Source organism: Ursus arctos, unplaced genomic scaffold (genome assembly GCF_023065955.2).
Source record: "Ursus arctos isolate Adak ecotype North America unplaced genomic scaffold, UrsArc2.0 scaffold_15, whole genome shotgun sequence".
Lineage (NCBI taxonomy): Eukaryota > Metazoa > Chordata > Mammalia > Carnivora > Ursidae > Ursus > Ursus arctos.
This window is the reverse complement of record NW_026622819.1, coordinates 41,304,221-41,317,210: the sequence shown is the minus strand read 5'-3', so window position 1 is coordinate 41,317,210 and position 12,990 is coordinate 41,304,221. Positions and strand designations below refer to the sequence as shown.

The 12,990-nt window shown below is 54.2% G+C and overlaps 1 protein-coding gene across 2 annotated transcripts in view; it reads left to right on the top strand.

Moving 5' to 3' along the window:
• The window catches only part of ANXA6 (annexin A6), a 46,146-nt gene that overhangs the window by 15,652 nt on the left and 17,504 nt on the right, over positions 1-12,990 (top strand). For both annotated transcript variants that reach the window (XM_026510806.4, XM_026510807.4), the window contains exons 6-15: positions 697-787; positions 1,699-1,778; positions 3,610-3,666; positions 4,498-4,591; positions 5,016-5,111; positions 6,277-6,335; positions 7,378-7,500; positions 8,570-8,628; positions 10,086-10,164; positions 11,815-11,896. In XM_026510806.4, the coding sequence (XP_026366591.1) occupies positions 697-787; positions 1,699-1,778; positions 3,610-3,666; positions 4,498-4,591; positions 5,016-5,111; positions 6,277-6,335; positions 7,378-7,500; positions 8,570-8,628; positions 10,086-10,164; positions 11,815-11,896 (820 nt within the window). The remainder of the gene's footprint in view (positions 1-696; positions 788-1,698; positions 1,779-3,609; positions 3,667-4,497; positions 4,592-5,015; positions 5,112-6,276; positions 6,336-7,377; positions 7,501-8,569; positions 8,629-10,085; positions 10,165-11,814; positions 11,897-12,990) is intronic.

Sequence of the window (12,990 nt, the reverse complement as noted above, 5' to 3'; positions counted from 1 at the left end):
GGCGTAAAGACAAGTTGTGCCCGACGCTCCAAGGCCAAGGGCGTAGTAAAGGAGGGCAGGCCCAGGGTGGCTTGAGAGGGCATCGCAGAAGATGAGGGATCAAGCTGGGCCCAGAAGCCCCGGGGAGGGTTTGGTTGATCAGAGTGGGAAGGTCATTCCAGGCTGGGTAAGATGTCAGGAGAGGGGGTGGAGGTGTGTGTCCAGGACAGGAAGTGCGGCTCGGTCTGGTTGAAGGAGAGGGTGGCTCGCTAGCAAGCAGGGAGGGATCAAAGCCCTTCAGTGTACCTGGCACAGGACAGTCTGTAAAGTGCTATGAGCTTTGCCTCAGATGAGGTGTTCAACATGAATTTACTTGATGTATTGGGAAGTTTAGCGATGGGAGAGATTGCCTTCTCGATGTCCTTGTGAGTTTGGCAGAGCCACTGGCATCATTTCCATTTTACAGATGAGAAAACAGGCCCAGAAAGACAACGTTTCTTAATGAGAGGTCACAAAGCGAGCTGCTGGCAGAGGCGGGACTAGAACCTATGTGTTTTGATTCTCAGGACAGTGGCTCCAGTCTGGCGCGTAAGAGCTATGGTAGGAGCTCCCTGAGTGTTGGGGGTTCCATAGCTCTGGCCACTCCAGGAGCCCAGCCCATGGCTGGTGGTGGCCTCCCATCCCAGCCTGACTCTGATGTCCCTTCTGTTCTCCCAGGGCATCGGCACTGATGAGAAGTGTCTCATTGAGATCTTGGCTTCTCGGACCAATGAGCAGATCCACCAGCTGGTGGCAGCGTACAAAGATGGTGAGATGGGCAGGAGGGGCCATCAGGACTTAGATATGAAAGGAGGGTAATTGCAAGGGTGGGGACCCTAAGACTGTCCATCCACTTTCTTTCCTCTTGCCCTCTGATCTATCCATCGTTTCTCCTTGTCAGAAATAGCTGCTCTGTGCAGCAGGGTTCTAGGTTCTCAGGATATGGTGGTGGGCAGAACCCATGTAGTCCCTGCCTTCTAGAATTTACAGACTAATGAGGTAACAAGGGATACAGGCAATACACAGGTAAACACGATGATGACACATTGTTATACAATGAAGTAACAAGAGTCCGACTTTAATTCGGAAGGACCTGGTCCAGACAAGTGGTCAGGGAAACCGTGTCTTGGGAGGGAATAAGAAGGAGCCAGTTGTGTAAGGGGTGGGGAGAAGATCCTGGCAGGCAGAGGGAATGGCAAACCCAAAGGCCCTGGGGCAGAAATGAGCCTGGTACTAGTGTGAGGTGAGAGTGGTAGAGGGCAGGGCAGGATCACACAGTGCCTTGCAGGCCAAGAGAAGAGGTGATGTTTGATTCCAAGTTCAGCAGGAAGCAGAGGAGCCCGTGATTGGAGAGGGCTTTAAGAGTCACCCTTGTTGCTGTGGATTGGAGAAGGAGGGGAGCGGAAGGAGGGGAAATAGTTAGAAGGCCGTAGCCATCATCCAGGTGGGCGACCACAGTACCTGGAGTAGGATAGCACAGGTGGGGATAGAGAACGTGGACAGATTCCGTCTCGGTGTGTCAGGGGTCAGTGCAGAAACCTGTGAAGATACACCCTGGGTCTTTCCATGACCAGCCCGGAGACTGGGTGCTGGGATCATATTGGAGGCAGCAGGGACCTTTATCCTGGATTCCCAAGATCTCCTGGGGATGGGACTAGAGCTTGCGTTCCTTCCCTGCAGCCTATGAGCGAGACCTAGAGGCCGACATCATCGGTGACACCTCTGGCCACTTCCAGAAGATGCTCGTGGTCCTGCTCCAGGTTGGTCCACACTGGGGTCCTCCCGGAAGCTCTCTACCAGAGTGCAGGCAGAGGGCTGTGGGCACCTTCCGCCTCTTGCCCCAGACGGGTGGCCTGTGAGGGGTTCCTTGGTGGCTCCTTAGGTGTAAAGTCCTCATAATCTGTGGCCATTCCCCAGTTGCCCATTTATCCTTGAACTTGAGATGTTCTCTCTCTCTCTCACCTGGGTATAGAATCCGAACACCCAGGGGTCTTCTGGGTCACCCCTGGTTTGCACAGGCAGTCACCCGCATTTCCCTTTGCACACATCCCTCCTCTTTTGTGCCCAGGAAAATTCCTCCCCTGTGACCTCCGTCCTCTCTTCACACCCACCCCTCCCCCTCCTCTCCAGGCCTCCCTCCTGCCATTGCTTCCCCAGCTGTGGCTGGCACGGCTGGCACGTCTGCAAGTCACCAGCAGGGATATGGCATTTCTGGGGCTGCCTGCACTGCGTCTCCCACAGCCAAGCCCTGCCGCTCCTGTCTCCCACCCCCAGAGACATAAAAAAGGACCATGAAGAGACTGTAGACTGGCTTTCATCTGCCAAGTTGTTTTTTTTCCCCCTTGGTTTTCCTACACAATGTGTTTTAAAAAAAAAATACTTTGAGTTAGTTGCTAACATTTAAAAGTGGGGAGTTTTGCTCAAAAGCCAGTTTCTAGGTTCTTCTGAATAATGGAAAGTTCTGGTACTGGCAGGCCTGCATTTTGTATGGCTACAGGGGGCTGGAAAACATGCCCCACCCCGCCGCTTCCCCTTCACCTGGCCGGCTCCCCGGAAATCTCCGGTATTGAGCTCAGGCATTGAGCAGTTTCAAGCCCCAGCTCCAAGGGCCACGCTTGTCGGAAGCTTTATATAGACATTAAGCCACTTCTTTGTTTCTTCACTTCCTTCCCTCCCATACACAATGTACCCCAGCTGCTCCCTGGTCTTTTTCTCCATTGCCATAGCAATCCCTGTCCCGTATTAAGCAGCTGGGGGATTACCAGAAACGTCAGGAATGGGAAAGTGTGACCTTTGCCCCCATGTTCAAAGCCATTTGTTCTGGAGAGTTCCAGCTCCTTCTCAACATCTAGCACCAGGTGGGCAGTGCCGCAGCATGCATTGTCAATGTGCGGGCTCTGTCTGTTGAAGCTCAGTCCCCAGGAGAACCAGGGGCTGTGAGATCCTGAGATGCACACTCCAGGGAGAGGAGGAGAGAAGCATAGGCCTGACCCGTGCCCGTGGAAGCACGATGCCTGCTCGGGCTGGCCCCGTCCCCTACGAGTTCCATCCTTTGTCACGTGGGGCACAGGGTGTGGGTGGAGCAGCAGAAACACCAGTAGGATTTGGAGCTTTCCCTGCTCGTGAGCTCGGATCGCAGGGCCCACGTCTCAGATCCTCCCTGATGAGTTGTCTGGTTAGGGTCTGGGAGCCCCCCGTAGAAGGCAGATGTGCAGACCCTAGCCCTGCACTGTCATTGTTGGTAGGCATCGTGAGCCCTACCGGGACTTGAGCAGGGTCCTGTTCTCAGGACAGGCTCTGGCTTGCCCTGGGATGGGGCACCTGGTGGGATCTGGGTCATTCCCAGGACTCCCCTCTTTGGTCCCAACTCCGAGGATGAGAGGAAAAGCCAATAGGAGGGACCCTATGATTCCCCGCAAAATAGATGCTTCGGTCTTGATGTAGGGGCAGCTGGGGTCACTGCTCCAGGGCACATCTGGGCCACTACGCTTTCTCTACCCTCCCGGTCTCCACCCCTGGTATCCACGCCTCTGCCCCAACCCCCACCCCAGCTCTGGTATTTGAACCCTGTGTCCCTGTGTCTCTGCCCAGGGAACCAGGGAGAAGGACGATGTGGTGAGCGAGGACTTGGTACAACAGGACGTCCAGGTAAACCAGCACAGACCGAGGCTTCTTGGGGTACAGCAAGGGAGCCCCAAGAGCGGGGAGCTTGGGGATCCTGGGAAGGGCTGGGCGCCAAGTAATTTGCATCAAATATCAGAAATAACTGACTCACAGCCAGCATTTTATACAGTGCTTTGTTGAAGAAAGGACTTAAGTTGTCTTTCAAAGGTACACAACACATATAAAGTTGGTGAGATCTATTTGGGAGCTTTTATCATTTGTTCCTTTGTTTATTCAGTTAATTAATGTGTGTTGAACACCTGCTATGTGCCAGGCACTCTGCCAAGCACTGGGGAATCACTAATGAATAAAATCAGACAGTGCTGGGAGAAATAGGCCTATATGGATCGTACAGACACCTCCTCTAGGGATATAGCATTACATTCCAGGTGTTTTGGGCCCCACTATGCACGAGACACTGCAGGGTAGATACAGAGACTGCTAAGACATAATCTCTGTCTTTGAGGAGCCCATGCCATAGTGGGGAGACAGGCATATAAAGAAGTCATTATAATATACAGTAGAGCAAAGCAGTAAAGAAGCAAAAAACTATAGGAGCTGAGAAGAGGGAAGGAGAGGAAGAAAGAGAATTCTGCCTTGGGGACATCAGAAAGTGCTTTGAGAACAAATGGGACATTTAATCTGGGCCTTGAAGGTTGAGTAGGAGTTTCCCCAGAAAGAAAGGAAGGTATACGGGTGTGTGCAAAGGTCCTGAGGCTACCAATTACTGGTATGTTCAGGGATCCAGCAGCAGTTGATAAGTGTGGCCAGCGAGTTCTGTCTTCTTTCAGTGAAGTCCTTCCTCTTCCCCTTCAGGACCTGTACGAGGCAGGGGAACTGAAATGGGGAACAGATGAAGCCCAGTTCATTTACATTTTGGGAAATCGCAGCAAGCAGCATCTTCGGTTGGGTAAGTTCCAGAGAAGAAAGACCTACAGCTGCTCCCTTGGGGTTGTGCCAAGAACTCCATTCTTTTATCCTTTTCTGCTCATGGAGCAGGATAGTTACTTCATCTACAATGCAAGTACTAGCCCTGATTTTATTGGATGGTGGTTTGTGTAGTCCCTCGGCAAAGTCATTAACAGGGTGCTCAACCTTCCCATCTGAGTGCCAGTCCTGTTTTCATGTTGGAGTGCGAGGTACACACGGTCCCTCACGTCATACGTGGCATGACGGCACGGTGGCTCGTGGTGTGTGTGACCTCGCTGCCAGCTAGCCCCTCAAATACCGGCTCTACCTTCACTGGGGGCGCTCAGGTCCTGGCCTCCCCTTCTGAGGTCCTGGTTTCTTCTGCGTGCTGGGGCACTCTCCACATCCCTGTCTCTCCGACCCAGTGTTTGATGAGTATCTGAAGACCACCGGGAAGCCGATCGAGGCCAGCATCCGAGGGGAGCTGTCCGGGGACTTTGAGAAGCTGATGCTGGCCGTGGGTACGTGCTCACCTTGCATTCCCAGGGGCTTCGAGGGATTCTGGGTTTCTGGCCCAGGAACAAGAGGCCAAGAGTGGAAAAGGGGGATTATATAGTCTGGAGGCAGGAAGGAGAAAAATCAGACGGGCAGTGAATTCTGTGGGTTGGCCAGGGCAGCATGAAGTCAGGGAGGCAGGGAATGGAGCCTCAGGCACTGACTTCCTGCCGCTCCCTCCCCCGGTGTGTGTGGCGGGGCTGGGTAGAGCCGAGGGCCCGGGCTCGGGAAAGAACCGGCAGGAGAGCAGACTGGTGTGGAGCGTGTACTGTGTGCCGGGTGCTGTGCGGGGTGTTTGATCTCTAAAAACACACCCGGGGGTGGACATGAGCTCCATTTCACAGATGAGGAAACCACATCTCACAGAGGCTGGGCCACTTGCCAAGGGGTAGTTTGGTCATGACTTGGGGGTCTTCCAGGAACGGGGCATGCCAGGAGCAGAGTAGTCAGTGGTGGAGTCAAGATTCAAACCCAGGGCTTCTCCCAAATCTGCTGTTGACGTGGAGCAGTCCCCGTCCTCGCTGGGCTTCAGTTCCCTCATCTGATAAACGGGGGCGGGGGGAGGGACTGCCTGACCCAGAGGCCCTTACAAGCTGGACATTGTGAGAGTCGGTGTGTCCGAGACTGGGCTGGGTTGTATGCGTGTTGTCTGGGGGAGAGCTCGATCCCCAGCCTCATCCTCCTGCCCAGAGCCGGCCCTTCCCAACTTGGTTTCAAGCAGTCAGGTTCTGGCCTGCTCTGCTGGCAGGATCCAAAGTGATGTTGCTGCCCGTACCTTTCTGCTACAGCAGGATCTAAAGAAACACCTCTCCCAGCTTCACCCCCAGCACTACCCCCACCAGGCCCGGTTCCCTGCAAACCCCCCAGAGGACTAGAAAGATGAAGTGGATCTTTAAGATACACAGTCCACATTTCAGCAGCCCAGTTCCTGATTTCTTCATGCTCTGGGTGTGCCTTACAAGCTGGGGGGGGCAGGGGGGGCGGCAGCCTCAGGGTATCGGGAACCTGGGTTCTTCCTGGGTTTGCATTTGGTGGTCCCCAAGGGGTTAAAAAAAAAAAAGAAGGGGTCAGGCCAGCCCAAGCCATTCTGAGGCAGCCAGAATAACTCTACCTCTTCTTCCCTCTCCTCAGTGAAGTGTATCCGGAGTACCCCAGAGTATTTTGCAGAAAGGCTCTTCAAAGCCATGAAGGTGTGTGGTGGGGTCGCTGGGAATGAGCTTGTGGGAGGGGCTCTCTGCCCATCCCCAGGGGACTGTAGAGACTCTCCGACCAGTCTGTAGGGCCCCCTGGCCAAAGAGAGCCCTCAGGGGATTGGCCGCAGGAGAGAGTGATGGCCTTTTTCCCAGGTGAGCTCCCCCGAGCCTGGGACGCTGTCCAGTCGCACACCCATCCACCCCCACCCAAATACCTGCCCCGACCTCATGATTGGTCACAGGGAGTTAGGACAGCCTGCACTTGATTCATCCATCCAGATGGGCTGGAAACCCATACATTTCAAACGTAGTAATTGACCAGAATGGTTCTGTACGGTGCACTTTGGAAGATATTTATCATTGTCTCCTAAGGCTCGTGCTATTTATCCCTGTGACCCAGCGACCCTGCTCCGAATGTGTATGTGAGAACTGTGATTCCCACTATGTCGCACACAGGACGCACGGAGCCTGACGGTCATTCCATAGCACAACGGGTACATGAATACGGGGGCCACAGACCCAAAGCCCGGGAGCTCAGGCCTTCCCGGCCCTGGCTGACCATCTCACAAGGGCAAGGGAACTGTGGCCCATTCACTGTCCTTCCGAGCGAGGTCGGGCAGCTCAGCCTGGGAGAGAGGGTGCCTGTGTACGTGCGTTCATACGAATGTGGCAGTATTGTCTGTGTTAGGAAAAAATGAAAAACAACCCGATGTCCGTCAGGAGTAGCAAGAGAAATAAATGCGAAGTGGTATAGTTACAGCGTTCCAAGATATGCACACGTACACAATCTGTGCTTAGAGTCACAACGTTATGATAAAATTATAAGGGAAACCAAGGACGGGCCTGATGTATGAGGGGAGGAAGGAAATCAAAGCAAGGGGGACACATAGGGAGCTTCTGGGGGAATGGCAATGTTTTGTTTCTTTTGTTCTTAATTTTAATGTTCTATCACAAAAATTGTATTTTCAACTCAGCTGGGGGCTCTCAGCACTCCGGCCTCCTCTCAAGTCCCTGTCCCCCAAACCCACTTGTCTTTCAGGGCCTGGGGACTCGGGACAACACCCTGATCCGCATCATGGTCTCCCGCAGTGAGCTGGATATGCTTGACATTCGGGAGATATTCCGGACCAAGTATGAGAAGTCGCTGTACAACATGATCAAGGTGAGCGGAGCTAACAGGCTACAGAGAGGAGCAGAGGGCTTGGGAACCACTCCCAGGGGAGAAGAACTGTCCCAGAAAGCTCGGAGTCTCTTGGGAATTCCAGGAGCCCCTGCTTCGTGGCACATTCAGGGAATGTGAGACAGTTCAACAGAGAAGCAAGTTGCCTGGTGGTGCTGGTGAGTCATGAAGCTCCAAAGGAAGGCAGGGCTGGGTCAGGAAGGGCATGCAGGCTGAAGTCAGGGTGAGGCCTCCATCCCAAGGGCAGTGAGAGGTCAGGCTGCAGAAGCGGGGAGAACTCTTGGCCCCGGGCCGGGTGATCTGTGGATGACTGGGGTGTCCAGCCCGTGACACTTGGCAAAGAGACAGATAGAGAATTGGGGTTTTTTCTCTTTTGGGGGGCAAGTGAGATAGAGCTTTATGAGTCCAGCCATGTTCCATACCCTGAAGTATGTTTCCAAAGAGGAATTTTGTAGGCATTACATGCAGAAATGTTTCATGGGAAATATTTGGGAAAAAACGAGTATAAGTAAAGACAAGCCAGTGTGTTTACTTCAGAACTTCTCACAGCCTTTAATATGTTAAATCCATCATGAAGCTCCAAGAGGGGTATAAATACACTACATCCATTTGTTTGGGTTTGGCATCTCCCGGTGTTTTTGCTCATGGAGCCCTATTTTCACGGACTGTTTCACGTGGGAGGGCCCGGCTGGGATTGTCCGGGGGTAGTGGTGTGCCGGGGCCGGCTCGCAGTGGCTCCCAGTTCGGTGCAATGTTGGTAGCTTGAAAGTACCCCTTGTTGGACGTATTTACAGCACAGAGATTGCTAGATGTGACAAATCAGGGCTTTTTCACTTGTGCCCCCCCCCAAGAGCCGGTTGTGAAGTGCTCACCAGCACACCAGCGTTTGGTGGTCTCAGCCACCCCCAGACCGGAGGGGAGTCCGGGCTGCTAGGCATATGTGCAGCCTTCTCCGGCCTTCCCTAGTTTGGGCTCTGCAGAACCTCCCCTCCTTGTCCGAGGGGAGCCCAGAGGTGAGTGAGACATCACCTTTCTCTCTCTCCCCCTGCAGAATGACACGTCTGGCGATTACAAGAAAGCTCTGTTGAAGCTGTGTGGGGGTGATGATGAGTAAGTGGCCCCCGGGCCCCAGGCTGGAGGGAGTGGCCCCCGGGGGTGGCAGGCCTGGGCCCTCGTGGCCTTCATCCTGACAGATGGATGGATTGGGTGAGCTTGGGGAGTCCTCGGTGCCAGGAGCTGCGCACAGGTGAACGTGTGTGTGTGTGTGTGTGTGTGTGTGTGTGTGTGTGTGTGTGACGGGAATGTGCACTCCCAGACGGAGGTGTGTGCTCCCGTGCACTTGGAAAGTCAGTCTAGGGGTGTGGACTGGGAATCAGAAGGGGGGTCCAGGCCCTGTTACCTCATAGCCGCTTCTCAGTGTCATCGTCTGCTCTACAGAAGAAATACGGGGCCTGCTCTGCCTGCTCCTTTATTCAGCGTGTTTGTCCCAGGCACGTGCTGCGAGCAGGCCTCATGGGGGAGTCCTGGTGGAGCCCCCAGCCCAGTGAGGCAGACGGACCAGGGCCCACCTGTGGGGCCGACCTGGGATGGGGAAATTGTGTGTGCCTGGGAACGCACAGATCAGGGCACTGTGCCAGACTGAGGGAGGCTCCTGGGCGTAAAGAAACAGAGGCCTGAGGAAGACGGTGAGGAAGGGGAGGAGGTGAAGACCCGGTCTGAAAGAGAGTGGTGGAGGAAAGGCCGAGAGATGGGCAGGTTTCAGCCTGGTTCATTTCTGTCCCTGACACCAGGGAATAGAGGAGGCTGAGAGGTGGGCAGGGCCTGGGGGCCTCCTGCTGGCAGAAGAACCTCTCCTGGGGGTAGTGGGGAACCGTGGAAGCGGTGACACTGGGCATGACTTGACCAGATTTGTGTGTGAGGAGGGGAGTGACGGGTCCTCTGATTTTCCCTCCCGGATCTTTTAAGGATCCAGTTAAGTCAGGGGTATGAGAGCCTCCTGCTAACCTTTGACAAGTGTCCTGGGGGCTGACTTCAGTTCACAGAAGTTTCCTCAGCATCCCGTACACCCGGGTGCTTTGCAGGAGGGGATATCAAGGTGACTTGGCCGTAAGCTGGTCACCGACTTGTTTGAGAGGGGAGATGTGGAGAGAAATCATTCAAATCATGAGGAAGAAAGGGGAGGTCAGAGGATTCGAGAGCTCCTATCCTGCATGGAACTTGGAGCCATGAGGGCTGCTGGGCAAAGCCAGCATGGCAGGGGGTCTCAAGAGACCGTAGAAGGTTCTCAGAAATGGAGGGGAGGGCTCTGAATGGATGAGGCTCGAGAGAAGGTAAAGCCAAATGGATTTACTTAAAGTGTGTGGCTGTGTGTTTATGTGTGTCCATGTGCATACGTGGCTCTGTGTGTGGCGTGCATGTGTATACGTGGCTGTGTGTGTCCGAGTGTGCGTGTGCTTATGTGGCTGTGTGTCCGTGTGTGTGTGCATACGTGCCTGTGTGTTGTGTGTGCGGAGTGTTGCCCATGATGACGTTCCCTCCTATCCTCTCCCTAACCCCCTCCATTCCAGTGCTGCTGGCCAGTTCTTCCCGGAGGCAGCGCAGGTGGCCTATCAGATGTGGGAGCTTAGTGCAGTGGCCCGAGTAGAGGTCAGACCCTCCCCACCTCCTGCTTGACCTCTTGACCACAAGCTTCCAGTCTTCTGCTCGCACCTTCCTGCTGCTCTGGTTGGCACCCAGCTGCCCCCTGGCGGCCAACCTGAGACGTTGGTTCTCACATCTGAAGCTTCCTTGTCTTCCAGGAGTGATGAGTTGGGGGGCCGGCACTCTGGTGTGGGCCTCTGATTCCGGCATTAACCTCTACCACGCGGGGAAGCGCTCTGGCCCACTAACTACTAACAGGGCTTGCTGAGTGGAGACATGTCTGGTTCTGGGGAGGGGCCTGTGTCGTCCTGGGTCAGTTGGCCTTTGGAGGCAGGAGAACGTGGAACAGAGGGGCCCTCCTCGGTGCACTGGATGACTCAAGGCTGTTCTGACCATTCTGAGACCCCAGGTCCACAGAAGTACTTGGGCCAAACCATTCCAGGAACTAGTAGCACTTGGTCCACGTGAAAATATTTGGAGCCTTGCGTTCTATCTGTTACTCACGGAGCCATTTTTGGCAGGTCCCTACCTCTCTGGGCCTCTGTCTCCATCTTTAGAATGAGGTGTTAGGCACAGCAAGCTCAGTGCCTTCCAAGGGCTCTTGAGCTCTGATGTTCTAGAACAGCATTTCCCAAATCACAAGGCAAGAACTCTCGTTGCACATGAGCTTAAACCGTGTAAGAAATGAATTCGTTTGGGTGGAGGGAGGCTCCATGGCCTTCAACAACGCGGAAGCTCACATAGTGAGGGGGCGACTCCTTTCCGATTGCATCCACCTTCCTCATTCTGTCAGAGAATCCGGTTTGCCGCCACACTCGCTGGCTTTCCTCTTTCACAAACAGCTGAGAGAGCTAGCTTCAAGTTCAGAGCTTTTGACAAGCAACAGCATCTTGTGAAATTGGGTGGTATTTGGCAACACGGTTTTTTCTCTGTATTACATGTATTTTTATGGCTTGTCATCTGTGGATGGCACATAATACCCATTGTGTCCTTATGATAGTGATACAACATTATTTTTATTCATTCATTCATTCATTTAGCAAATATTTTTTGGGTGCTTACTTCCATTGTAGGCACTTGGGATCTATCCAAGAACAAAATAAACAACACTCCTTGCCCTTTAGGAGTATTTAAATATGCTTAAAAATGAATGCATTTCAGTAAAACAGAAAAGAAGTTGCATTAAGTAAAAACATTAAGAAATAGCACAGGGTGTATGCAAATAGGGAAACACTGAGAACCCCACTTAGGAGTGACTGAAATTTGGGAGATTCTGTTCTGGTATTTCAGATATTTTGGTCGCCTTTTCAAGGGGAGGGGCTCCTGAAGAGGCAGGAGGGCCTTGGGGACAGGGCAGGATTCTGAGGAACTGGGGAGGCCCCAGTGCAGCTAGGACAGAGCTGACTCCTGGGGCAGGAGGCTGGCTTGACCAGCACTTGCCCTGCTCCCGGACCTGGGTCTGTCTCTTCTCCCTCTCCCCTTCTCAGCTCTAGGGCAGGGGTCTGTCTGCTGTGCCTTCACCCCTGCCTCTTTCCCCTGAAGCTGCTTGGTTTGGAGCTCGTGGGGAAAGCTTCCCCTCCCTTGCATGCTCCTCTCTTGGCTGGGCCCCCGGGGGGGCCTCCAGACACCTGCTGAGTCTCTTTCTGCTTCTCGCAGCTGAAGGGAACCGTGCGTCCTGTGGACAACTTCAACCCTGACGCTGATGCCAAGGCACTGCGGAAGGCCATGAAGGGACTTGGTAAGGGGACAGGAAAGGGGCGGGTCGGCTTCTGGGGCAGCAGGTGTGGCAGGTTGGCCAGTGGGCCAGGCAGGAGTGAGAGCTGAGGCCTCCAACTAGGGTCCACAGAACGAGGAGGGTCCTGGCTCCCTGAGTCTAGGGAAGGAGGAGTGAGGGGGGTTATGAGGAACTGGGCACAAGCCCTTCCTAGAGACCAGGGTGTCCCCAGCCTCTCAGGAGCAGTCTCCTGGTGTAGAAGAAAGTACTAGGTCTTAAGGCCTGGGTTCTCCCCCTGGGTTTGCCTTAGACTTACTGTGTGACTTTGGGCAGGTCCTTCAGTGCCTTCGCATGTCCATTTCCCCAACTGGAAAATAAGAGATACGGACTCAATTCTGGGATGGGAGCGCGCCCCCTGCTGGTTCCCCCTTCAGGGCCTCCATTTAGAATTAGTGGGAAGAACTACTCTATGGGCGGATGCCCTGTTCTCAGAAAGACCAGCAGGGACGGGGAGCCGAGGTTTGGCCTCCATCACTCCTCCCTGCCCACCCCCACCCCCATCTAATGAGGCCTTGGCTTAAATCCTCCCCCTTCTGGGCCTCATCTACATTTGTCACTTGGGAATGATAACATCCACTGAGCATATCTAGGACCGTGAGATGACAGGTCCTTTTGAAAGGTAGAGTCCTGTTCCGGGTCTGAGGTTGAGGGCATTAATCTGAGAGGCCAGAGGTGGTATCCTGATGTCTTCCAGAGTCAACCTACACCAGTCAGAAGGACTTGGGCTCTAGCTCCTCGGGAGTTGAAGAGAAAGGACACGGGTCCCTGTGGGATTTAGATTGCCAGTTTGGAAGGATCCCGTAGTAGCTACTTGGCCTCTTTGTGGTGTAGGTGTGGAAATGGAGCCTCAGGAAGGGGCAGGACTTGCTCCGCCACGACCAGAACCAGGGCTGGATCAGAGGCCCTGACTCTCACCGCAGGCAGGGCTCTCTGCTCCTCTGGGGGTCGTCTTCTCAGCAGTGACCTGACCGAAGGCAGTGCAGGGAGGAACCTGGGCAAAGTCGGTGGCGTGGGCCAGAGGCAGGGCTCCTGCAGGCCCTTGGAGCTCTAGCCGGCTT